Here is a 23,086-nt window from a genome sequence, read left to right on the forward strand (position 1 = left end):
CTTCAAAGAGCCCATTGAATTTCTTAGACCCTCTGAGGGGGAGGCACGTCCTCCCACACTATCAGCTTTGGGCCAGTAAAGGGCAGAACCGCTACTTTATGGCCTTGGTTTTATTTTCTGAGTCCTAGTTGGAGCTTCATAGGGAAGAACTCGAGTTAGTTCAAACACCGTAATCCAGAGGCCTGCTCTAGCCCTTGGGAGGCACAGTGAGAGCAAATACATTTAATATAACAATAGTATAATAACAGTAATTACATATATAAAGTCTGCAATGCCCACCCATCTCCTTCAATGGCTTATAACACTTCATTTCCCACGATACCCCAGAATGGGGTTCCATTCGACCTGGCAGAGATGAATCTCCTGGGAGAGTCAGGGACGAGAAGAGAGGTGGCGGTCAGCAGAGCCTGTCCTGCGGTGTGCATGGCACAGGTGGGAATGTGCGAGAAGGGATGTTTCCCTGCTCCCGGGGGCAGAAAGCAAGCTCCAAGCAAGGGAGAGCTAGAGAGAGCAGCCAGCGACAGGGGACGCTCTGGTCCTTGCCCCCCTCTGTCCAGGAAGCAGAGGGAGGGAAATGAGACCTCCATTCTGTCCCATTGGCATCTCAGCCTAAAACGTGCTGACAGGGGCGCAGCCAAGTGCTGGATCTTCTCTGGAAGCCAGGAGAGAAGAGGGAGATGGGTTGGAGAGGCAAGTGCTGGATCTTCTCTGGAAGCAGGAGAGAAGAGGGAGATGGGTTGGAGAGGCAAGAAGCTGACTCCCATGCACCGGAGGCCAGGAAGGAAGGCACGCTGGATGTGGAAGAAGGGTGGCTGACTTACCGCTCACAGAGGCGTGGTGGGGTCACTCAGGGCTCGCGAATGACTCTGAGGACACAGAAATGGCACTGGGTTTAGACATTTCTCTATTGCGTATGTCTCTCCCTGCTTCTTAAGGCTTTTTTTTACCTCTGACCTTGATGCTTCTCAGCCAGGCCTGGGGAGAGGAGAAAGGCAGACTGGATAATAAACCCAATCTGTGGCATCAGCTGAGAGGAGCAATCTCTAGTTCCTCTATACTCCCCAATGTCGAATGGTCAGAAAAGCCTACCCAGAAAGAGAGCACCCGCTCCCAGCCTTACTGCAGGGACTTACCTGCCGGGAGAGCCCTAAGATCCCTCCACTGGCCAAAGAGGGAGTGCTGCTCCCAGGGTGCGGGGGCTGCAGGCTGGGGCCGGTTCTTGGTCCTGGGGACCCATCTCCAGAAGAGTCAAGTGTTTCTGAGGCTGGAGGGGAAGCTAGGGTAAGAGTAGGCATAAAACCCTTCCAGATTACCTTAAACAACCAAGCTCCTCCGACAACAGGGAGCTGCAAGTCACCATAGCAATCCACTTGCAAGAGAACCCCCCCCCCCCACCAAGAGGCAGGAAACTGTCAGCAGCATCATTAGAGCAACCAGGGAAGAAGCGACAGGAAACTAAGAATTGCCGTGGTGAACCGGGAGGGTACAACAGGAAGCTGAGGCAGTTTCCATAGAAACTCAAGGAGAGCTAGAGAGAAAGGTACAGAAGAAGTGCTTCTTAGCAAAAGGCTGCTGTAAGCATCTCCCTAGCAACCAGATGGAAGGCTCTTTTAGCAACGGGAAGCTGTATGTAGTTGTCATGGCAACTGGGCTACTTGGCTAGAAAAAGGAATTGCTTAGCAATAGGCAGCGGTTGGGGGCCACCCCTTGAGAGGCGCCTCACCCAGGGAAATCTGCTTGACGTCCAGATCCCAGGCCTCCTCCTCGACGCGGGCAGGCAGGGAGCAGGCTCCCGGCGAGAGGCCGGGAAGGGACGGGCCAGCATGCTCAAAGGATGATACCGCTACGGAGGCCCGAGTGCGGGCGGCTGCAGAGAGTGGGGTGGTGGGGTGCTGGTGTGGAAAAGTCCTCCTGGCTCCTGGAGGAGTCCCACATTTTGGGAAGAGTTGCCCACTCAGGACTCAGTATCCTTCCTAAAAACTCCCCTTTGCTTTAATATCGTTGGTCAAGGCCCGACTGGGAGCAAAGCCCCGCCCCCCTGCACCCTGGACCTTACCTCTTCCGGTGAGCAGGGCACTCAGTGTCCGTTCTCCTAGGGCTTTAATGTCCAGGAAAGGTTTATTCCCAATGCCCATGGAAACCATCTGCTGCACGCGGAGCTCTAGGGAACAGAGACCCTGTTTGCAACCTTCTCTCTCGGCCCTCCTGCCTCAGGGTTAGCACACTGCTGTTGACTCTCTTACCCTCCCCTTCTCCCCTTCCTTGACCAGCACGGCATAGACAGTGAGAGTGATGTTTGGCCTCTTCAGACATGCATCTGTTCATCCTGTCCATTTGGCCTCCTAGCCACCTGGTGTGTGTGTGCATTTGCACATCTGGTGTGGATGAGGCATACACATTTGGAGGTTAGAGGGCACACTGGGTGTCAGTTGATCTTCATTTTCCACTGTGTTTATGGCTGACCTCTTGATTGTTTTTGGTGTGCATATGCCAGGATGGCTGCATGGCAAGCTTCTGGAGGAAATTCCTGTCAGTTTCCCATGTGCTCTGTAGCAGTGATGGGATTACAGATGTCCCTGTTACTACATTTGCAGTACTGCTGGCTTTTGTGTGGGTTCAGGGATTTGAACTCGGGTCTTCACATTTGTATGACAAGCACTTTTCATGGAGCACTCAGCTGCCCTTTATCATAGACATTAAGAGCAAAACTCATGCTTTTGTGCATCTGCGTGGTTTGTCAAGTGCTTCTATATGTGTCACCTACTCGACCCTCCATCACGCTGAGCTGAAGAGAGCACTGCCTTTTTCAGATTGATAGAATGATTCAGAAAATCACAACAACAACGAAACCCAAAGCCCAGTACCAACCAACAACAAAGAAAAACTATTGGTCTGGGTCACACCAGTCCCCCTGAGCCCAGTCCAGTAAGCAGTTCTGCACCTCTTGTGGAGACATTTGCTCTTTCCCTCGGAATTTCTAGCTTTCTCTTTCCTTAAGGATAGTTCTGTCTCGGCCATAGCTCTTGCTTGAACCAGCCCTTGAGCTGTCTCTGAAGGCATCTCCATACTCCAAGCTCCACCCATCTATGTCCGCCCATCACCTTTGTTGTGGGCTGCCTGTCTCCACAGTAGCTGGGCAATAGAACTTGTCCACTTGAGTTTGGTCTCTGGAGAGGCAGCCTGCAAAGTGTATGCTTCTCGTGTGCGCCGTCGCCGAAACCATAGCTCAAAACAGAGCCCACTCTCCCCGATGTTTTCCGTCAGCCCCATGTCAGCAGTCTGAGGGAGGGCAGGAGAGACAACCCTGACTTACAGAAGGAAAAGAGGGCTCACGGAGACACGAAGCAACTGTCTCAAGAGCTTACCAGGGTATTAGAAAGGATACACCCCATGTGTATGCTATTCCAAACACAGACCTTTGCCTCTGCCCTACTTCTGAAGAGCTGGAACTAACGCAGGACAGTTTGGAAACCGTTAGTATTATTCCACCTGACCCAGGACTGTGGGCTGCTATAGATGCTTATATTTGGTTACTGCCCAAAGCAAGACCTGTCTCTTGAGTTCTATCTACTTCAGTGAAGTTAAGGGGTGTCTGTGTAACGTCCTTTCTCTACACATACCAGGTACCACCTTTAATTCAAAACACAAGTGTAAGTTTTTTGTTTTTTGAGACTGGATTTCTCTGTGTAGCCCAGGCTGGCCTGGAACTCAGAGATCCACCTGTCTCTGCCTCCCGAGTGCTGGGATTGAAGGAGTGCGCCCACCACCACCCAGCAGGCATATGTGTTCTCATTCGGAAGGTCTTTTTCCATTCTGTCTTGAAATGCCTCCATAAGTCTTCTGAAACCCTAAAATTGACGACTAATTAGAGACCAAAATCTATTTTAGGTGATGGAGATTCTGAACCTGTTTGAGGTTAAACTTCCAGAATATCCTGAGTTCTTATGAAGACCATGGCTCAGTATCCCTACTTTATGCCATATGTACCTTGAATGCCTGCTTGTAGGTGAAGGTCTCAGATCCCCCCTCAGAGCCCTTGAACTTGCTGAACAAGAGCAGGTCCTCGAAGAGAAAGACGTGGCGGAGGCACTTTTTCCGGCCACAGAAGACGGTGAATGGGTCCCGATGCAGGAGCTGTCCCTGTTCCTTCAGATCTAGCTGGAGAAAGGAGAAGGGACGGCTGGTTAGGGGCCTTGGTCAGGGAGGGCTTCAGCCTAATCCTATCGCTGCTTCTCATGACCAACTGCCTAGCAGCCGCCGTTCCTCCGAGTCCATGCCCAGCCTGTCATGGTGAAGTCTTTGCGTACTGGAGATGCAGAAAGAAAGCCAGCAAAGAACATGGGTACGTTCATCTAAACCAGCGGTTCTCAACCTTCCTAGTGCCGAGACACGTGACCCCCGCAACCATAAAATTATTTTCGTTGCTACTTTATAGCCATAATTTTGCTACTGTTATGAATTGTAATGTAACTATCTGTGTTTTCTGATGTTCTTAGGCAGCCCCCATTGAAAGGGTCATTTGACCTTGGAAGGGTCACAGCCCACGGGTTGAGAACCACCGAACTAGAGGGAGTACAGTTCTAGCCTGATCCGGAATCAGTGTGGGAAAGAGATCAGGTTGAGGAAGAAGCAGTAGGCTAGACACGTATAAACAGACAGGCAAGAAGAACCAGGAAAGGAGCGGACAAGCACAGGGCTCATGTAGAACAGAGGGTGTTGGACATAATTGAGGCAATAAAGAACAGTCTAGGGCCCTCAGACTTAGGGTCTGCTTTTATGGTCACAGCCTACACTGTTTTGAGACAGGGTTTCTCTGTAGCTCTAGAGCAGGCTCTTGTAGACCAGGCTGGCCTCGAACTCACAGAGATCCACCTGCCTCTGCCTCCCGGGTGCTGGGATTAAAGGCATGCACCACCACCGCCCGGCTGCCTACACTGTTTCTAAGGCCACAGAGTTACAGTTTGAACAAGAGTCAGCAGAGGCCAGGACCTTACCTCACAGCCCCGCACAGCTTCTACTGCGAGCAGATCTCTGCCTCGGGCCTCTTGTTCCTGGAGCAACTGTACAGCAGTCCTGAGGGCCTGGCGCTCGGAGCTTAGCTCAGGCCCAGCTTCCCTCAGGAGCTCCTCCAGGAGCTGTCCGTAGCGAGCCAGCTGCTCCAGGGGCTGTTGAAGGGCCCGAGGCAAGCAAGGGCTGCTCTCCATAGAACCCTAGGGTAGAACCATAGCCTGGGATGAGAAGACCTGTGGCCAGGGCAGGGCCATGGTGGGGGCCGGGGTGGGGCTGGGGCAGGGCCGAGGCTGAGGCGCGGCCCAAATCTGAGGACACGGATGTGATAGGCTGGGGTATAGGCTTTGGGGAACAGAAGAAGACCTGGAGATATACTCTTAAAGGTAGAGCAAGGGGCCTACAAGACGGCTCAGTGGGTAAACGTGTTTTCTTATTTTTTTTAATTTTTTTTATTTTAATTTTTTAATTTCGGGCGCCCCGCCCCAGGCTGCGTGGTTCGCGCGCCACCCCCTCCCAAACCAGAAAGTCTCTCTGGCTGCTAGAGCCCAACCCCTTTCCGCAAGATTATCCCGATCTCAACCCGCTCCATCCGGAGCATGTTAATAGGAATGAGAAACCGAGGCCCACGGCTCGGAAAACGATAGCAGCGCACTTGAAAACTTTGTACCTGGGCAACAGGCCTTCGTCTGCCTCCCAGGCGTAAACGTGTTTTCTACCAAGCCTGACAACCCGAGTTTCATCCCTGGGACCCACATGACAGTAAGAGAGATTGATTCATGGTGTTTCAACTCTGGCCACACACACACACACGCATGTGTGGACATGTACACATACACACACACCATTCAATAAAAATGTAAAATTTTTTTTTTCAAAATAAAGAGAAAAAAATACAGATGTCAAAGAGATGGCCCAGAAGCTAAAGGCATTTGTCACCAAGCCTGGGAATCAAGCTCCATCCCTGGGAGTCCGGTGGTGAAAGGAGAGAACTAGCTCCTGTGAACCGTCTTCCTCACACATGCTTGGCACACACGTGCACCCCCCCCACACACAGTGTAATGTTAAAAAGGAAAGGAGGCAGGCAGGCCCCAGGAGATGTAGCTGTCCTGTGGGAGCCAGCTCTCAGCCACTTACGCTCACACCTTTCAAGCGAACTCCTTTGACCCTCAAGCGCTGGTGAGCTGGGCAAAGTGTATACTGCCCTTGGGGACACGCAGAAACAGGCTTAGGGGCCAAAGAGACGGCTCAGTTCCCGGCACCCACATAGTGTCTCCTAAGTGTCATTAACTCCACTTTAAGGTGACCTGATACCCTCTTCTGGCCTCCATGTGCACTGGGTACAGTGCAGTACACATATGTACCACATACATACCTGCAGGCAAACAGCCACACGCATACAATAAAAATAAATAAATCTGCCAGGCAGTGGTGACACATGCCTTTAATCCCAGCACTTGGAAGGCAGAGGCAGGCCAATCTCAGTAAATTCAAGACCAACCTGGACTTAATGAGTTCGTGAAGGGTTGTGTTCTCTGAGAGTTCAAGCTGGGGTGAGTTTTTAGGTCTTCCTGGTTCCTTACAAAATTTTCTCACTCTACTTTGTGTGTGTGCACACGCACGTGCAGTCAGATCACGACTCATCTTCAGGAGCCACTGTTCTCATTCTAACATGTTGTTTCTGGGCTGGAACTTAGTGGTCGGTCTTGGAGGGAAGCATACCTTTCTGCCATCTCATCGACTCACTTTTCTTAGGAAGGTTTACCTTGGCCGAGGGGGTGAGTGCAGCCAGACCACTCTCCAGTTTATGTCTGTGCTTCACGAACTGTGCATAGAGGTTGAACTGGTCCCCCTGTACCAGTAAGGAAGAGATAGTAAGTGTCCCTGGTGAGGGACCTGTGGATGCTTTTCTTCTCCCATCCCCACTGCAGCACTCTGCTAGCCAGGAATCGACAGTGAAGTTCATAAAACACCCAAAGACAAGTAACATTGGGCCAAGTTGAGGGACCGCACAAGAGGGAGGGAGGGGGAAAAGTAAGGGGGTCTCTAGATAGGACAGAATGCGAGAAGGGAGAAGATTTGGGAGTTTAGTGGGTTGCTCACATGGCGAAGGAAGCAGGCTCCAATGCGCAGGGGATGGGTGCTGCAGCCCTGAAGCTCCTGTAGGAAGTGCGATCCATGGAAGCTGCGAAGTCTCTCTCGGGCACTCAGGGCCGCGGCCCAGGTGCAGCGAAGCTCGGGAGTGAGCTCGGGCCCAGGCGGTGGCACCGGCTCGTTCAGAGCAGTGATGTACTCTTGCTCACAAGCAATCAGTTCCGACACTAGACGCTGCTGGGCACTGTAGGCACAACCAGAGTAGCAGAGGCGTCACTAGGCATCACTCTGGCATGGGAAAGAGTCGCTGTCCCCAGCAGTTCTCTCCCGGTCTGAACTCTCACCTGATGCTGCGTTTGCGCTCCATTCGAGGGGTGCCTACTCCCCAGGGCCCATCTGGTCCTCCAGCCCGACCCAACAGCACGTGTTCTCGGGGTGAACACGTCCTGTCCACCACTTCCGTACTGGTGACTTCCAGGCCTCGGATCAGCACAGCCCTCGGGGGTCTTCCGTCTACTTCTGGAGCTAGCTCAAGGCCTTCCTCCTCATGGTCCTCCCCACACGGGTTCAGAGAACAATGTGATGGGGCTGCCCGTGGTCCAGGGCTGCTGGGAAGAAGCAGGGAGCTGAGGCTGGGTGAAGGGCTGTGGGCTCCATGCTGGGCCCCTGTGCTGCTGGCGCTGTCTGCCCGTCGTCGTCTGTGGCCTCGAGGACTGGCCTCTTCTCCCAGCTGCTGCTGAATCCTTCTTTCCAGTTCTTGGCAGCGTGCCCGGCATCGGCCCCATTCTCGAAGGACTGCTGGGCTGCCCAGGTCCAGAGCCAGGGCTCTCATCTCCTGGAAGGTGCCCGCACTGGGCTCCGGGGCCCTCCGCAGGGCTAGGGCTGCCAGCACAGCGTCACGCCCAGGTCCAGCTCCCGCCAGCCGAGCAGAACCCTCATCTACCCATTCGTGTGCCTACAAAAGCCAAACAGGTTGGAGGTGGAGGAAAAAGGTGAGGGCACACGCCACTTTGAAACACGTATCCCACCGCCAGTGGCTCCCTTGGGGCCTGCCCAGCATCACAGCATAACCTTGGAGATGGCACGGACACAGAGGAGCTAGTACTTACACACACAGCACGGAGTCAAGCTTGTACTAAATGCTTTCACACAGTGCCTCACCTAACTTTCACAGCAGATGTGCAAATGTCTTCAAAGGACCTACCTCGGGTCACTCAGCCTGGGCAAGCTAAAAGCCAGAGCCAAGGAGACGGGTTTTTTAGCCGCCGCCTGACCAACTTCTCCAGGCTGAAGAGAGAAAATCGGCTCAGGAGGGCGCTCTGCACCCACCTGTTGGAAGAAGCGCTGCAGCCGGAGCGCCCGATGGAGGCCACTCTCAACCTGCTCCAGTCGTTGTTCGAAGACATCCAGAACTTTCTGGGAGGCGATGTCTTCCTCCAGAGCCAAAGCTTCCCGGGCCTGGGCGAGGCGCTCCTGGAGAGAGGGGTCTGAGCTCAGACCTGGTCCTCTCCCGGTGACCTCCACCCCCATCTCCTCTCTGTCCTTACCTGCACCTCAGTGCTGAAAGCCCGAAACCGCAGTTCTGTCTCTTGCAAGACCGAGAGTGAGTTCCCTGGCATGGCAAAGCTGGCCAGCTGCTCTTCCCCTGGGCCAGAAAGCCACTGCAACACCTGAGAGGGAAAGGGAGGTGGTGACGGGGCCAGGCTAAGACCCACTCGGCTGCCATCACCCCAAATGCAGTCTCTCTGGTGCTGTGAGACTCATACTGTGAATGACAACAGTTCCCACAGGATTAAATGAGAAGCTGGCTATGCCATCTTTGGGAAAGTGCTATAGGATCAGAGCTGGGAGGAGACAGGGGTTATTGTGCCAGGGCCAGGCCAGGATGAGGAAACAGATAAGACGGACTCGCACCAAAGAAAAAAGGGATGAAAGTTGCTTGGATAACAGGGCCAAGAGGAATTCTATATCTAATGTGTGGTAAGCAGGAACCTAGGCAGCAAGCCTGAAGACAGCCCAGGAGATGCGTGTGCTGCGTGCTCGTGTGCACGTGCATGCGTGTGTATGTGTGTGTGCGCTTGTGTGTATGTGTGCATGCATATGTATGTGTGTGTGAGTGCGCATGTGTGTATGTGTGTGTGAGTGTGTATGTGTGTGTGAGTGTGTATGTCTGTGTGTATCCAGTTCCAGTCCAACTTTCCTACTGTAGAGAATCTCCTACTCTTTCTGAAATGCTTGACTAATTTTTTTCCTCCAAAGAAAGCCAAAATAAGAAGTCTCAGAAAGTTCCTCAAAGTCAGTGCCAGCAAGATCACTTTTGGAGCTCTCTACTGACTTCACGCCCTATCCTACCTACCTGTGTGCTGTCTGTACAGGAAGGGCAACTCGGCAGCAACATCTATACCTAGCAGAGCTAGACCTCAAAACACTTTAACATCCAAATTCAGTTTTCAAAGTAGGTTTTTAAATGGGCAGGGATATCTAGTAGTAGGGAGGTAACCCTGGATGGAACAACAGAAGCCAGCAGGCAGTCCCAGAACACAAAAACCCTGGCTCCCTTTAGCACTGACTTTGAGATGACCCTTTAATACCTACATATAGATCCACGGGGTATATATTCACAGTACAGGAGCTAAGGAAAAACACCAGATTTTAAGTCCCTCTTCCCTTCACAGTGCACAGACAGCAAACTCCCACAGAGCTTAAATCCAGAAGAGAAGGACCAAGGTTCAGAGAAGCCAGTCTTATTCTTGAATCTTAAGAGGCCTGTGGTTCTTCTCAGTGGCTGACAATGTAGGAGGAGACAGGGCTTTTTAGCATCCATTTTGGAGGATGGTGATACATAAGGAGTCAAGGAAAATGTGGAGCCAAAGAGCTCAGCTATTAACTACCAGGCTCAGTTAGGCTGGCATCCCCGCAAGGGATGAAGGCGGGAGCATGAGGAGCGCCAACTCCATAGTGGCTTCCAGGCCAACCTGGGCCACATCAGATCTCCTCTCAGAAGACTCCCAAACAAAAACAAAACTCGGTTGCACCGAGCCAACCAGCTGATTCCAGGGTTCCCTTTGGGCAGCGAACACTTCCACAATACCTAATGATCCTGACCAAAGACAGACAGGAGGCTGACCTTTTGGCTTCTTTCTGCTGGTGCAGAGATGCTCCTGCCCTCGTGCTGAGTCTCACACTTCTATGACTGACCTCCAGGGGAGGAAGGAGGGATGAGGTTAAGCAGGGGCCAGGCTCCCAGGCTAAGGGTTTGGGGAATCTCCTCACCTGCTGGAGTTGGCGCAAGCGCTGGCGTTGTTCCTGCTTCTGCACGCGTAGGTTGGAGAGACGCACAAGTTGGTGGATGGCCTCATCTACCTCCTGGTATAACACAGCTGGGCCTGGACCCTCTAGCCTGGGGAAAGAGAGACGACACTGAGTCTCTGCCCTTGTCAGGCTCACCAGTTCTGCCTTTGTATCCGCAGGGATGCAAACATCGCAGGTGTCATGACAGCGGGAATGAGGCTGCGAGGGTTATAAGTGTAAAGGCACGGCATCTTACAGGTAAAAGCAGAATAAAAATTATCTGTCACTTCAGGGTTAGGTCACGTCTCTGCGACCTGCCTCCCCGCGCCCCCATTTGCCTGGCCACAGCCACACCCGTCTCTCATACTTGCTGCTGTGGGTGGAGCGCATGCGCATCAGGACGGCTCCGCCAGTCCGCTGTAGCGCCGCCAGCCGAGGATCTGCCAGCACCTTTCGCAGGGGCTCGGGCGTTCCCACTGCCTCCTTGGGACAAGGAGATACCCGGAGTTCCACTAACGCGCCAACCCCAGTCCCACCCCTTCCACACCCGCCATTAGTCCACCTGGGTTCACACCTCTTCCTTTGCTTCCGCTGCTCCCTCTAGCTCCTCAATGGCCTGCCGCACAGAGGCCAACACACCATGGCACAAGCTGCACAGCCTTGCCACCTCCTGCAATCCACATACAGAGATGGAGGTAAGGGCCGGGTTCAGGATAAGAAACACACTGGGTCTTTCTGTAGTCCCAGCACTCGGGAGGCAGAGGTGGGTGGATCTCTGAGTCTGAGGCCAGCTGGCCTGCATACTCAGTCCCAGGACAGCCAGGGTTATAAAGAGAGACCCTGTCTCAAAAACAAAGAAAGGAAAAATAAATAAATGTAGAGACAAACAAACAAATAAATAAAATAAAAAACCACAGGATGGAGATGGAGTCCTGGTGACCTTTGTGGAAATAATGCTAGGTTTAGTTTCTGAGTTTGTTGCTTCCAAGTTATACAATATTGGGCAAGCCCACAATTCTTAAAATTCAATAGTAAAGTCAGAATAAATATAGATTTTGTAAAATCTAAGGAAGTGATATCAGCCTGGCACTGGAATGGTCGCAGCACACGGGACAGCTTGGTATGTGAGTTTCCTTTGCCATCCTGCCTTGGTCTTCACTCTGCCAAGCCCCGCCTCCAGCTCTCCATATCTGCTGCGCTAAGAACTGTTTGTAGTCAACTGTGATCACGCTGATTCCTCTATTCTTAAGCACTTACTACACTTAGGTTCAGAGAAGAGTGAAGGTAAGCGGCAGAGGCTCTCTAGAGACCACGCCAAGGGGGAAGATCCTGCACCTCGTGGATACTGGTATAGAGAGAAGGCACTAAAGGCACCATCTCCAGAAGTGACGTAAAGTCACATGGAACCAACCCCGTGCACTTTCTAGACACCAACAAAGCTATCACAAATACTTTCCTGCGTGTTTTATATCTTAAAAGCCCCTACTAGAAAGCATCCATTAATGTTAATAATCTGACAAACTTGGGGGGCAGGGAGCTGGAAAGATTGCTCAGTGGTATTTTTCTTCCAGAGGACCCAGGTTTGATTCCCAGCACTCACATGTGGCTCTGATGGCTCCAGTCTCTAGGGACACCCACATGGGTGACGTTTACTCACACAGACACAGAGACATATGTACACGGTTAAAAAGGAAACAAATCTTACAAAATTAAAAGAATATTACAAAGGTGGGTTGTAACTGGAAAGACAGTTCACAGGTTGAAAGCACTTGTTGCTCTTGTATAGAACTGGTGTTGAGTGCACAGACTCACAGGGTGGCTCACAACCTTCTGAAACTCCAATTCCCGGGTATCAGATGCCCTCTTCTGGCTTTCTGGGCATGGCACATATGTGCCTGAAAATACATGTATGTGGAGCACATACATATATGCAGGCAAAATATTCATACACATAAGATAAAAAAATAATTTAGCGAACCCTTCCCATCTTCATAGCGGCCAACAGCATCTGATCAAAGTTCAGGAGTCAGAACTATTTCTGAACTGAACGGAACCGCATCTCTCCCAGCCCCATGGTTATGCCTGTCTTTGTCTTCCGCCTACATTTCCAGCTCTCAGATTTCTAGGTGCTGTTTACCTGATGTATCTCCACCCAGTGGTTGGGGGAGAGGTCCCTGTGACCCCCCAAGGCCCATGGGAGCTCCTCTGGCTTGGCCACTCTTTTCAGGTCCTTTTCTGACAATGGCTCAGCTCCCTGTAGACACAGAAAAGCAGGAGAGTTTTGCACAGGCCCCTTGGGACTCAGTGAGCTTCCCCTCCCCTTTCCCTCGCTGACGTGGGGGGGCACTAGTGGACGAGAACCTACCTTAAGTCCACAGAGTTCAGGTGGAGGGTCTTCGTGAGTGAGAATCACCAGCCGCTGAATGAGTGGAGGGTTGCCTGAGTCCTAAGTGCAAAGAAGAATAGCCCTAAACTTTGGACAGTTGGATGGCCTGGCATGGCTGCCACTGGAGAAAAGCAAGGACCTCGAGACATGCCTGTCACGGGTTGTTGATTACCTGAAGCTGACTCAAGGCAGGAATAAGTGCTGGAGGCAGTGGGGGCGCCTTGCGAAGGTCAAGCAGGGTGGTTAGCCCCAATAACTGGAGATCAGGCCTGTGGAGGTAAGGAGAGACAAAGAAGACATGTGTGTGTGCGCGTGCGTGCGTGCATGCATGTGTATGTGTGCACGTGTGTGTGCATGTATGTGCGTGTGCGTGCATGTGTGTGTGCGCGCACGTGCACACGCTGAGGAGACAGCAAACAGAGAACAGAAGAAAGCTCAGGTCATCTGGCTTGGTGCTAACAGCCTTCAGAAGTTAACGCTACTATATTTGGGAAGCAATGAGCAAACGGCCGAGGTCTGGGACATGTGCCCAGCAGGCGACCTAACAATCACAAGCCTACACTGACATGGCTACTGGGTGGGAGGACTAGAACTCGATGCTATGATGGGTACATCGAAGGCCTCAGCATTTATCTGAGGTGCTCAGCGTCACAAAGTATTTGCTGTCTGAATGATTCTGCACACTGATAATCTGGGCTCTACGGCAGAGGCGAGAGAGCCAGCAGTGTTGATTTTGAAAACCACCAAGCCATCCTGGAAGTCAGAATTGGTCAAGGTGGACAGCCTGGAAACCGAGGCCTGGAAGTCGCAGGCAGTGCCTTGAGAAAGAAAGCAGCTCCCCCGACTGCGACTGCGCGAAGGCACAGGGTGCTGAAGCTGGCTGCGCTTACCTCAGCAGCGAGTGCAGGTAACGAAGGGCGCTGCTCAATGTCTCTTCGGACTGTGAGGGTTCCTCAGGCAGGCACGGAGGCGTGATCGTCAGCAAAGCTCTCCCAGTCTGATCGACCCCTCCTGAAGACAGAAAATGGCCAGGCTATCCCGGCTGGGAGCAATCTTTGACTATCTCCCCAACTCCTTCCCTCCTTCCCACCCTCCCTGTGTGTGTGCTTGGCATGTCCTTGTTTGTGTGTGCATACACGTGTACATGTGTGTGGAGGCCAGAGGTCAATGTAGGCTCTTTTGCTATCATTTTCCACAAGAACTCTCACTGAACCTGGATTATCTCTGGCTCAGCTAGACTGCCTGGGCAATGAACACCAGAAATTCAGTTCCCTTTTCCTTCCAGCTCTCCTGTGGGTGCTGGGGATCTGAACTCAGCCCTCCTGCTTGTGAAGCAGGCACTTTACCAGCTGAGCCATCTCCCCAGCCCCTTTCCTCTTATTCACAGATGCCCACTGACCAGTCAGAACGAAGAATCCTGATGCCATCAAGTCCCAAGCTACAGGTGGGTCATCCAAGATGGAAACTGGGGGTGTTTCTTCTGGGATGCTGTCTTTTACATCCTGCAAAGTCTCCAGAGGCTGTTTTGGGGGGTCAGATAGGATGAACCCTGGACCTGTGGATCCTGTGCAGATAGAGGCAGAGTTACTCTATTCTGTTCCCAGCTAAACCACAGCTTCTCCTCCAGTCCCCTTCCCGAGGCTCAGCCTGCCCTGGCCCTTGCCCCTGGGCCTGTCATCTCACCTGCTGTACACACCGGGATCGACTCCTCTTGTTCACTCTCTCTGACCCCCTCTTCTGGAGGCCCGCCGTCTTCTGGGGATGCAGGCTCTTTTCCATCTGCTGGCTTGAGTTCCTCTTTTGGATCAGACTCTGGCTTTTCAGAATCCTTTTTCTCCTTAAGCGGGCTGCATTCTGCAGGTTCCTGTTCACTGGGTGAGGCCAGGCGAACAAGGGCTTCCTGATGTCTAGTCGCTTCCTTGTCCCTGGCGCTGAGTGGGTTACCGTCCCCTTTCAAGGCAGCTCTGCCCGCAGCCCGCTTCTTTCTTCTGTTTCCTTTGCCTGTTCTTCGAGGGGTACCAGGTGGTCCCCCAGCCTCCCCTGCCAGGAGGCAGGATTCAGAGGCCTCCCCCAGAGCCTCTGCTGGGGGCTCAGATGCCTCCAGGGAGGTTGCATCTGGGTCCGCCTCAGCTCCTGGGGGTGAGTCCGAAGTGGCCCCAGTGCTGCTCCCCTCACCAGGTGGGCGTGCCCCATCCTGGTCCCGAGCCCCTAGGCCTTTCTGGTGCATCCATGCCCTGTGTCTCCGGTGCCGGCCCTTCCCTCCATTACTCTTACGGGTGGGCACTGTGCGGGTCCTGGAGATGCCTGAGGCCTCAGCATCTACGGGGTTTCCCCTCATATGAGGCAGTGTTACCTCCAACAGTTCTACATATTCTCCCTCTGGACCTTCGGCAGGAGCATTGTGTCCATCTCCAGGACTCCGGGTACCCAGCACCTCCTCGGGGAGTGGAGAGCTAGGAAGCCCCGGAGTTCCAGAGGGCAATTCCGGAGGCGGTGTACTTGGCTGATGTCCGACCATGAGGCCCTCCTTGTGCACAAATCTTGGGCAGATGAGCTCAGCCCAGGGCAGCCTCTGAATTCCAGAGGGTGCAGACAGAAGGCAGGTGCTGAGGCGCCCTGTTGGCCGGTCCTTGTTAACGCCTTGCAGCCACTCGGGGGTGAATAGGTAAGCACAGGCTTCATTGGGCACTGGCAGCTCCTGGACCCGTCCACCTCCTGGGGCCAGACATTTCAGTGCCAGACGGGGAGCCTGGGCTGCTGAGGGTACTACCTGCAGGTAGAAGTCGCCAGGGCGCAGCAGCTGCCAGGGAAGGGCTGCTAGCTGTACTACTATCTGCTCATGCAAGCAGAGTGGCCAGCCCTCGTGGAAGAAGAGGAATCCACTATACTGGGCCTGGAAAGAAAGAAGGAGATGCTATACTCAAGGCCTCTGCTGAAGAAACCAGCACGCAGTGGGAGGGGCATTGTGAGGATGAGCCTACACGAGGCAGGGCTGGCGGGTTAAAACCCCTAGGGGACAGGAAAGGAGACCACGTGGCAGAGGAAAGAACTAAAGTCGTTGATCCTTTGGTGGAAGGAAGCTTTCCTAGAAAGCCAGCTGCGTATGTGGGAAGGTAAGGACCCAGTCAGTACAGCATCACCAGATGCCACTGCCTTGGAGGAATCAAAGACTGATGGTGTTTCTATCTTCAGAGTGAAGACTTTTCTGAATCACGTCTGAGTCTGAGGGAGTATCCTAAGACATTCACAAGGAGGTAATGTTTGAAACTTGTTCTGAAAAAGTCAGGGTCTTTTTGGGGGGAAGTTGATGTTTGTTAAGAGTCTATAGTTAAGGAAAATAAATATACCTGTATATGTGTTAGTGTTTGAGTGGCCACAGTCAGTGGGAGGGCAGCAAATGTGGAGAACAGGATTGGGAAGACTGTGTCTCTTAAGTGGGTGGAAATTAGCCTGACAGAAAAGGGTTAATAGCCACTCACACAGGCTTCCTGCTGGACCTTGGCAAGCAGGTGTTTAGCAGGTACCAGGAAGTCCAGCGTGTACCTCAGCGCATCCTCCTGGTAAGTCCTCTCCACCACCTGGAACACTTGGCCCAACAGGGTCGGGGCTGTGGCTTCAAAGGGTGGGTACAAGGCAGCCAGTGTGCTTTGCACACAATCCTCTACTGGCTCAGGCTCCTGGGAAAGACAAGACCAAGCTATAGATAACTAGAGCTTACACTAACATGGCTCTTGGGCAGTTCGCTGGTCTGCAGATAGCTATGTCCTAGATCATATGAGCACAGCGGGTAATCAGAAAATGCTAGCTGAATGAGCCAAAGGATAGGAATGGGGTTTGGCTAGTCAGTACCTCCAGGCTTACCCTGGCTTCACATTTAAGCTCTGAGACCTTGGCTTTAGAGATGCAGGGAGACTTTGTTATGAATGACTCTGGTCAGGATTGTTCCAGGTACTTGTAAATTGGGGTGACTGCATGGATTCACCGGCACAGGTTGGGCACCTGATCTCGCTGATGGTCAAGAATTCTGGTAGATGGGGAAGGGTTTCTACATAGCCATCTAGCTGATAGAGTTTCCCAGAACTCACCATCCAGATACCTTTATCATAAGTGGAGGTGTGCCCACCCACAAACCATGGCATCCTAGAGATGGCTGACTGAGAGGTGGGAAGAAAGAAGACAAGAAGCCTGTGGCTGTCTCAGTTCTTTGTGGCATCCCTTTCTTCCATTCACTGATCCTGCCGGATTGGCTGTCATGAACTGGCTGGGGCCACGTGAAAGAAGATAGAGACAAACGGAACTCTTGCAGAAGAGAGGAGAAGTCTTGATGCTATGCAATTTCGTTGAATTTTACCTGGACCTCAAAGACTAAACATTTTATCTAGTCTCAAAGACTAAGCCATGTCCCATTCTGACCCACTTCCCTAAGTGAATCATTGGGGTAACTTTCTTCAGCTCATTCCCTAAACAAAATTCCTCGGGTCTGTTTCTTTGCAAATCTTTCAAGATGGCTTTTTAGTTTCTTTTCTCAAACGTCTTTGTTGTAAACGAAGAACGGGGCACTCTGCAATATTTACCAAGCTCTCAACCCATAGCAAACAGTCCTGGTTTCGCTCCAAGACAAAAATTGCTTATTTTACTCCTAAATCTCTCCGGCCAGAGTTGCTTAATCCCGGCTGTTTGAGAAGATTAGGGTATTCAGTCACCCCAGAGACCAGCATTCTGTGTTAACAGCGCGCAGACTCGGCCCCAAGGTGTGGGCGAGCAGACAGACCCTCAGTGTTGCCCGGACTGTGTACGTGGGTGGGGGAAAAGGGTAGGGGTGAGGCTGAGTGGGCCTGGGCTCTGAAGTTAGGATCCGGGGCGCTACAGCTTGAGCAGCGAAGCAGCTGCAACCCATTAGGGGCGGTGAGCTCATGGCTGAACAAGAGTCACAGCCACAGGAAACGGCCTCAGCAGGAGGGGAGGAGGGGTCTGGAGCAGGCGGAGGTGGGCAGGAGCCCAAGACACCAGGCCTCTGGTCGGCGGGGACCAGAAAGACAGGCGAGACTGAGTCAGCTCTCACTGGCCTAGTTCCTGTCTAGCTCCAACCCCCTGAGCAGGGTGATGCCTCCCGGGCTCTCTCCGTAGGCATCGCCCCGGGCAGGGCCTCTCCCCCTCCTCCACTCTGCAGTGAGTGCGGTAGGCTGCACTGTCTGTACAGTGGGCGCCCTCGCTAGCAGAGCCCACTCCTGTTGTAGTTCTTCAGGGTACGTCTGGCCGGAAAGTTCCAGGCTTAGCGTTCGATCCCGTTGACACGGGCTTCTGGTACCCTGAGTCGCTGCCCTCGGAGCCTCTGCCTCGTGCATAGGATTCCATCCAGTTCCCTCCTTGCAGCGGGAGGCCTCTGAGGCAGGCTCCTGTTCCCTGCAGCGGCATGAGCCTTGGGGAACTTTGTCCCAAAACTCTGGTTTTGGCTCTGGATACGTCACGCCCACTGGTACTGCGGAACACCCACTACTCACCCTCAAACTGCCCCCTTTCTGTGAGGGAATTTCCCTTTGGACATGCCCTTTGGCCCTGGCCCAGCCACAGCTGTGACGAGTCCCTCAGGGCCGGATGGGTGGGCCCACCTCACAGGCTTGGGGACAGGGATGGAAAATGGTGGTTCCAGGCAGGTCAGTTCTCATGACCCGATGCAGAGCCCTTTCCAGGGCTGCCGCCATACCAACTCGCAGAGGGTCTCCAGGAGTGAAAAACTGGGATGGGGAGCGGAGGGAAGCCCCGGGAGCAGAAGACTGGGTAGGACAGAGAAGGCTGGGGGTGGGCTGTGTGCAAAGATCACGGAAAGATGGGGAGGCTGCAGAGAAGAAAGAAAGGGTCACCGAGTACGGTGGGGACTGGGCAGGCAGCGGCCGGCAGATAGAAGAAAAGAAGGGGGATGGGAGGGTGGAGAGACTTCGGGGCGCCCAGCAGCGCTAGGCGGGCACAGAAGGCGTGGGGCTGGGGGCCCGGAGCGGGCTGCGCGAAGGCCGAGGGGACACGGGGATGCGACGCGGGACTCACCATGGCTCGGCGTCCGGAGGCGTCCGGTTCTCCGGCGGGTGGGTCGGCGGGGCCCGTCGGCCACCGCCTCCCTGCCGGCGCTCGGTCTCGCCGGGTCTGGCTGCAGGACAGCTCGCACAGCGGCCGCGGCTCCGTCCGCTCGCTCGCTCGCTCGCTCGCTCACTCGCTGGGGCGCCCAGGCCGCGGGGCCCCGCCAGGGAGGGCCGAGACGGCCGCCTGCACCGCCCCGCCCAGCCCGGGACCCCAGCCGAGACGCCCCCTCCGTCGCAAGCCTCGCCTCCGCTCCCTCGCTCGCTCGCTCGCTCACTCGCTGGGGCGCCCAGGCCGCGGGGCCCCGCCAGGGAGGGCCGAGACGGCCGCCTGCACCGCCCCGCCCAGCCCGGGACCCCAGCCGAGACGCCCCCTCCGTCGCAAGCCTCGCCTCCGCTCCCCTCGCAGTCCCGCTGCCAGCCCGCCCCGCCCCGCACCCTCCGAGAACCGCCCAGCCGAGGATGCCCTGGTTTCCCGCGTTTTCTCGCTCTGCGGGATCCGTTCAGCCTTAGCTCTGGACGCTGCAGAGATCTCTCGTCTAGGACCGAGGTTGTCGAGCGGCCAGAAGCCTTCTTCCATCTCTGAGACTCATGACGCTTCTCCCTGCGGTCCGTGGCCAGGCTTGGCAAGGTCCTGGGGCCCAGATCGACCCACACGCTCCGGTTCCCCGCAGGTAGAGTTGAGGGCAGAGAAAGTAGGGGATCTCCCAGCCTTGGGCGTTTGCCCGCCCTTCTTCCCCTTCCACCTTCTTGGGTCTCGAGAGTCCAGACAACTACAATGGGCTTCTGTGTGCTGCCTGGGGAGGGCGGGGTATGAGGGGGGAATTATGGAGAAGTAAAGGCTTGGCATGGGGGCGGGTGTCGTGCCCCTGGATCACGATCCTTCTGTAGGGTATGAGTGCGTTTTCGGAGTTGCTCCTCTCTGCCTTTTTCTGAACCTCATACCCCTGTATGAGGATGAAGGAGGGGAGGCCCCAGCTGCTGGCCTGGATCCCACACTGGTACTGATGCTAGCTAGATCTGGCTTGTTGCAAGGCGATTAGTGGCCCGACACCGCTAGGGTTCTCGGCAGTGACTGTTATCTTACTCTGCAGACTAAAGGAGCTAGATTCCTTTCAAAAGTTCTAGGCTCACCCCTTATGTCCCACCGACAAACAGTATCGCTTCTGCGTGGGAAATGAAAGACGGGTGGGTTCTCCCAGAAGGGTTTGGGCGACCTCAGCACAGCAAGGGGTTACCTCTGAGTCACAGCGGACTCGCCCAAAAGGTGGACCTTTGCGAGGCGATCTGAAAGCTACCCAGTTCCCAGAGAGGGCGTGAAGGTGCTGTCACTGCAGGTTGAGGGTGAAGTTTGTGTAAAAGATGTGTAGCGGTGGTTACAGTCCGATGAGGTTGCAACGACGGAACCCGGGCAACAGCACCGAGGAGAGGGAAGGGCCTCCGTGACAAATGACACTTCTCCCCTCAGGAGAAACTGCCTTTTCCCCTCCGGGTCTGGGGAAGGAAGAAACTCAAGGGAAGAGCCGGAAGGGGAACCCTATGACCATAGGCTAGACCCGCATAGATGGAACTGGTTCTAATCTTCCGTCAAGCTAGACTCCCCACTTTCCTTATAATTAATGCCCAGGAGCCAAGAGAATGAGATTTTGCTACCCCCTGGTGTCTGCCGGGTAAATACTGCCCTGAAGTAGACTGTGGAGACCTTCTTGGGAAGCTTTTCTAGATGATATTTCACGAACCTTGCTCATCACGGCCTCCAATCTAGCTCACCTGTCCTTGGTGTGGAAAGACTGAACCTTCCCATACTGGAACTTAGCGGTTCTCATGCCCAGATCATTTGGTAGAATCCAAGATTCCCTACATAGGTGGTGAGACATAGACACACACAATGGGAAAATCATCCAGAAGATTTGAACAGGCTAACCCCTTCTCTCGAGGAATCTCAACACATGGGGTGTGTGTGTGCTTAAACAGCCCTTTCTCCATAGGCATGACTTACCTGCATGTGTGTACAATGTAATCTGTGAGGTGTGTGCTCTTTGATAAGGGAGATGGGGAGATATTCAAATAGGCCCTCTCCTGCGTTACAGATCCCTTTCTCTGTGCTTTATGTAGTGTGTGTTCTTTGAAACGTAGCAAATTTCTGTTTCATAGAAGGAAAAGTTTAATTTTGTTGAAATTATGTAGCTTTCTATATGCAGTACAGTAAAGGGGATGAGCCAGGGCCTGGGCCCAGCTGTCTGACTTCAGGGTTTTCATTCTTAACCAAGTTGTAAGTTCTAGAACTTTAGGTGTCAAAGTCCGTTAAAGAACCCCACTCTGTCATCTTTTCTACCACCTCACCACTCCATTAAAAACATGGGGGCAGTCAGTGAGGAGGAGAAATGTGTCTGGGCCAGACTTGGTATAGAATAATAGTGAAATTAATTCTTGAGAAGTTTCCTGTGTGGTTCTAATGAAAAATAAATAAATAAATAGTATTCAAATAGCATATCGTATCAGTTCTGTTTTGGTGTGATTTTTCATTACTTTTGGTTTTATTTGATTCAAAACATTTCTTTCAGAGCTTATAACTCATGGGGCTGGAGTGATGGCTCAGTGGTTAAGATCCTTCATTGCTCTTGCAGTGGGCCTGGGTTTAGTTCCCATAATGCACATGGTGGTTCACAATCACCTATAACTCCAGTTCCAGCTGATTTGTTATGTTCTTCTGACACACCTGGGTTTCAGGTACACACGTGATACATATGCACACATAAAATAAATTTATTGTAACTTGTTTTCTTTTCTGCCCTAGGTGCCATCAGAACCAGCCACTAATGAATGCCATGACTGGCCTACTGACCCTACTTTGACCTTCTAATAAACCATTCTCTGCTCTCTACGTGAAATTTTAAATATGAGTCAGGGCCCATGAGCTGGCTCAGTCAGTAAAGGTGCTTGCTGCCAAGCCTGACAGCTAAGTTCTGTCCCCAGGCACACACGGTGGGAGGAATAAACCAAGCCGCAGGCTGTCCTGTAGCCTGCACACTGCACACACAAGCTGTCCTGTATCCTCCACGCGTGCATACACAAGCTGTCCTGTATCTTGCACACTGCACACACAAGCTGTCCTGTATCCTCCACACATGCACACACACAAGCTGTCCTGTATCCTGCACACTGCACACACACAAGCTGTTCTGTATCCTGCACACTGCACACACAAGCTTTCCTGTATCCTCCACACTGCACACACAAGCTGTCCTATATCCTCCACATGTGCACACACAAGCTGTCCTGTATCCTGCACGTGTGCACACACAAGCTGTCCTGTAGCCTGCACGCGTGCACACATAGCTGTCCTGTAGCCTGCACGCGTGCACACATAGCTGTCCTGTAGCCTGCACATGTGCACACGCGTGCACACACAAGCTGTCCTGTAGCCTGCACACGTGCACACACAAGCTGTCCTGTATCCTCCACGCATGCACACACACAAGCTGTCCTGTATCCTCCACACTGCACACACAAGCTGTCCTGTAGCCTGCACATGTGCACACGCGTGCACACACAAGCTGTCCTGTAGCCTGCACACGTGAACACACAAGCTGTCCTGTAGCCCCTTGTAGCAACTGCATGTGCAGCTGGTAACTTGCTTACACCCCTCGTGCCTCTTTTCTACCTGCCCCAAAGTGAAGTGTGGTCACCACGGGAGACCCTCCAGCCACAACCACTTTCCAGCTCTGTAAGCATGACCTGCTCCCCTTCCTTCTATCTTTTCGCGGTTTTAGCGGTTGGCTCTCATGCTTTGGGTCTGTATTAGAGTACTATCATCTTAGAGCCATCTGACGCGTCTCTTCTCTGCCATGCACACCTTTCACATCTGTCTTACTGACACTGATTGGTCCGCTTGTTCCCTGTCTCTTGCTTAGACAGCATTCCTTTGTATTCCATACAGCCTAAAAATAAACTTGGTGGAGTTGGGAGCCATATCTGTCTTTCCCCTGATCCTTCCTAACTGTTACTTGACCAGGATAGAGGCAGGAACTTGGGAAAGGTAGAAACGGGTTAGGGATGCGAGCTGCAGCTCTTTCCCACCTTCCCAAATCTGACTCTTAGTGTTTTGTTATTTTCAAACGGCCGATACATAGGACAGAATTAAAAACAAAGTAGTGTAGGCTGGAGAGTTGGCTCAGAAGTTAAGAGCTCCGTATCTCTTCCAGAGGTCCTGAGTTCAATTCCCAGCAGCCACATG

The 23,086-nt window shown here is 53.1% G+C and overlaps 1 protein-coding gene and 1 long non-coding RNA gene across 4 annotated transcripts; one reads left to right on the forward strand and one right to left on the reverse strand.

Moving 5' to 3' along the window:
* Nucleotides 1–186: 186 nt before the first annotated feature.
* Nucleotides 187–19,101, reverse strand: Arhgef40 (Rho guanine nucleotide exchange factor 40). Of its 3 annotated transcripts, none has more exons than XM_050129410.1 (24): nt 18,821–19,101; nt 16,258–16,455; nt 14,462–15,671; nt 14,178–14,342; nt 13,669–13,789; nt 12,951–13,047; nt 12,758–12,838; nt 12,530–12,646; nt 10,967–11,062; nt 10,760–10,875; nt 10,375–10,501; nt 8,649–8,771; nt 8,431–8,574; nt 7,446–8,056; nt 7,111–7,345; nt 6,773–6,859; nt 4,995–5,210; nt 3,988–4,158; nt 3,102–3,279; nt 2,057–2,161; nt 1,724–1,867; nt 1,134–1,264; nt 822–866; nt 187–652 (listed from the first exon to the last, which is right to left on the reverse strand). In XM_050129410.1, exons 1-23 carry the CDS (start codon nt 18,821–18,823, stop codon nt 825–827), a joined length of 4,518 nt encoding a protein of 1,505 aa, XP_049985367.1. In that variant the 5' UTR covers nt 18,824–19,101; the 3' UTR covers nt 187–652; nt 822–824. The 3 variants fall into 3 exon arrangements, with proteins under 3 accessions (XP_049985367.1, XP_049985366.1, XP_049985368.1); XM_050129409.1 differs by having other exon boundaries at nt 187–708; XM_050129411.1 differs by lacking the exon at nt 1,724–1,867 and having other exon boundaries at nt 187–708.
* Nucleotides 18,205–21,971, forward strand: LOC126492836 (uncharacterized). The gene is made up of 3 exons (XR_007589691.1): nt 18,205–18,432; nt 19,259–19,523; nt 21,647–21,971. It is a non-coding gene; the product is annotated as an uncharacterized lncRNA (long non-coding RNA).
* The last annotated feature ends 1,115 nt before the right edge of the window (nt 21,972–23,086 follow it).

The sequence above is a fragment of the Alexandromys fortis genome, unplaced genomic scaffold, assembly GCF_014885135.2.
Source record: "Alexandromys fortis isolate MF-2015 unplaced genomic scaffold, M_Fortis_MF-2015_v1.1 scaffold_285, whole genome shotgun sequence".
Lineage (NCBI taxonomy): Eukaryota > Metazoa > Chordata > Mammalia > Rodentia > Cricetidae > Alexandromys > Alexandromys fortis.

What these genes read in the sequence shown, in the direction of transcription:
- Arhgef40 (XM_050129410.1), bottom strand. An exon ending in CTGCCTTGAGTCAGCTTCAG is followed by an intron (nt 12,839 to 12,950) that starts GTAATCAACAAC and finishes CTTTGCACTTAG; the next exon opens with GACTCAGGCAACCCTCCACT. An exon ending in CAGCGGAAGCAAAGGAAGAG is followed by an intron (nt 10,876 to 10,966) that starts GTGTGAACCCAG and finishes CCTTGTCCCAAG; the next exon opens with GAGGCAGTGGGAACGCCCGA.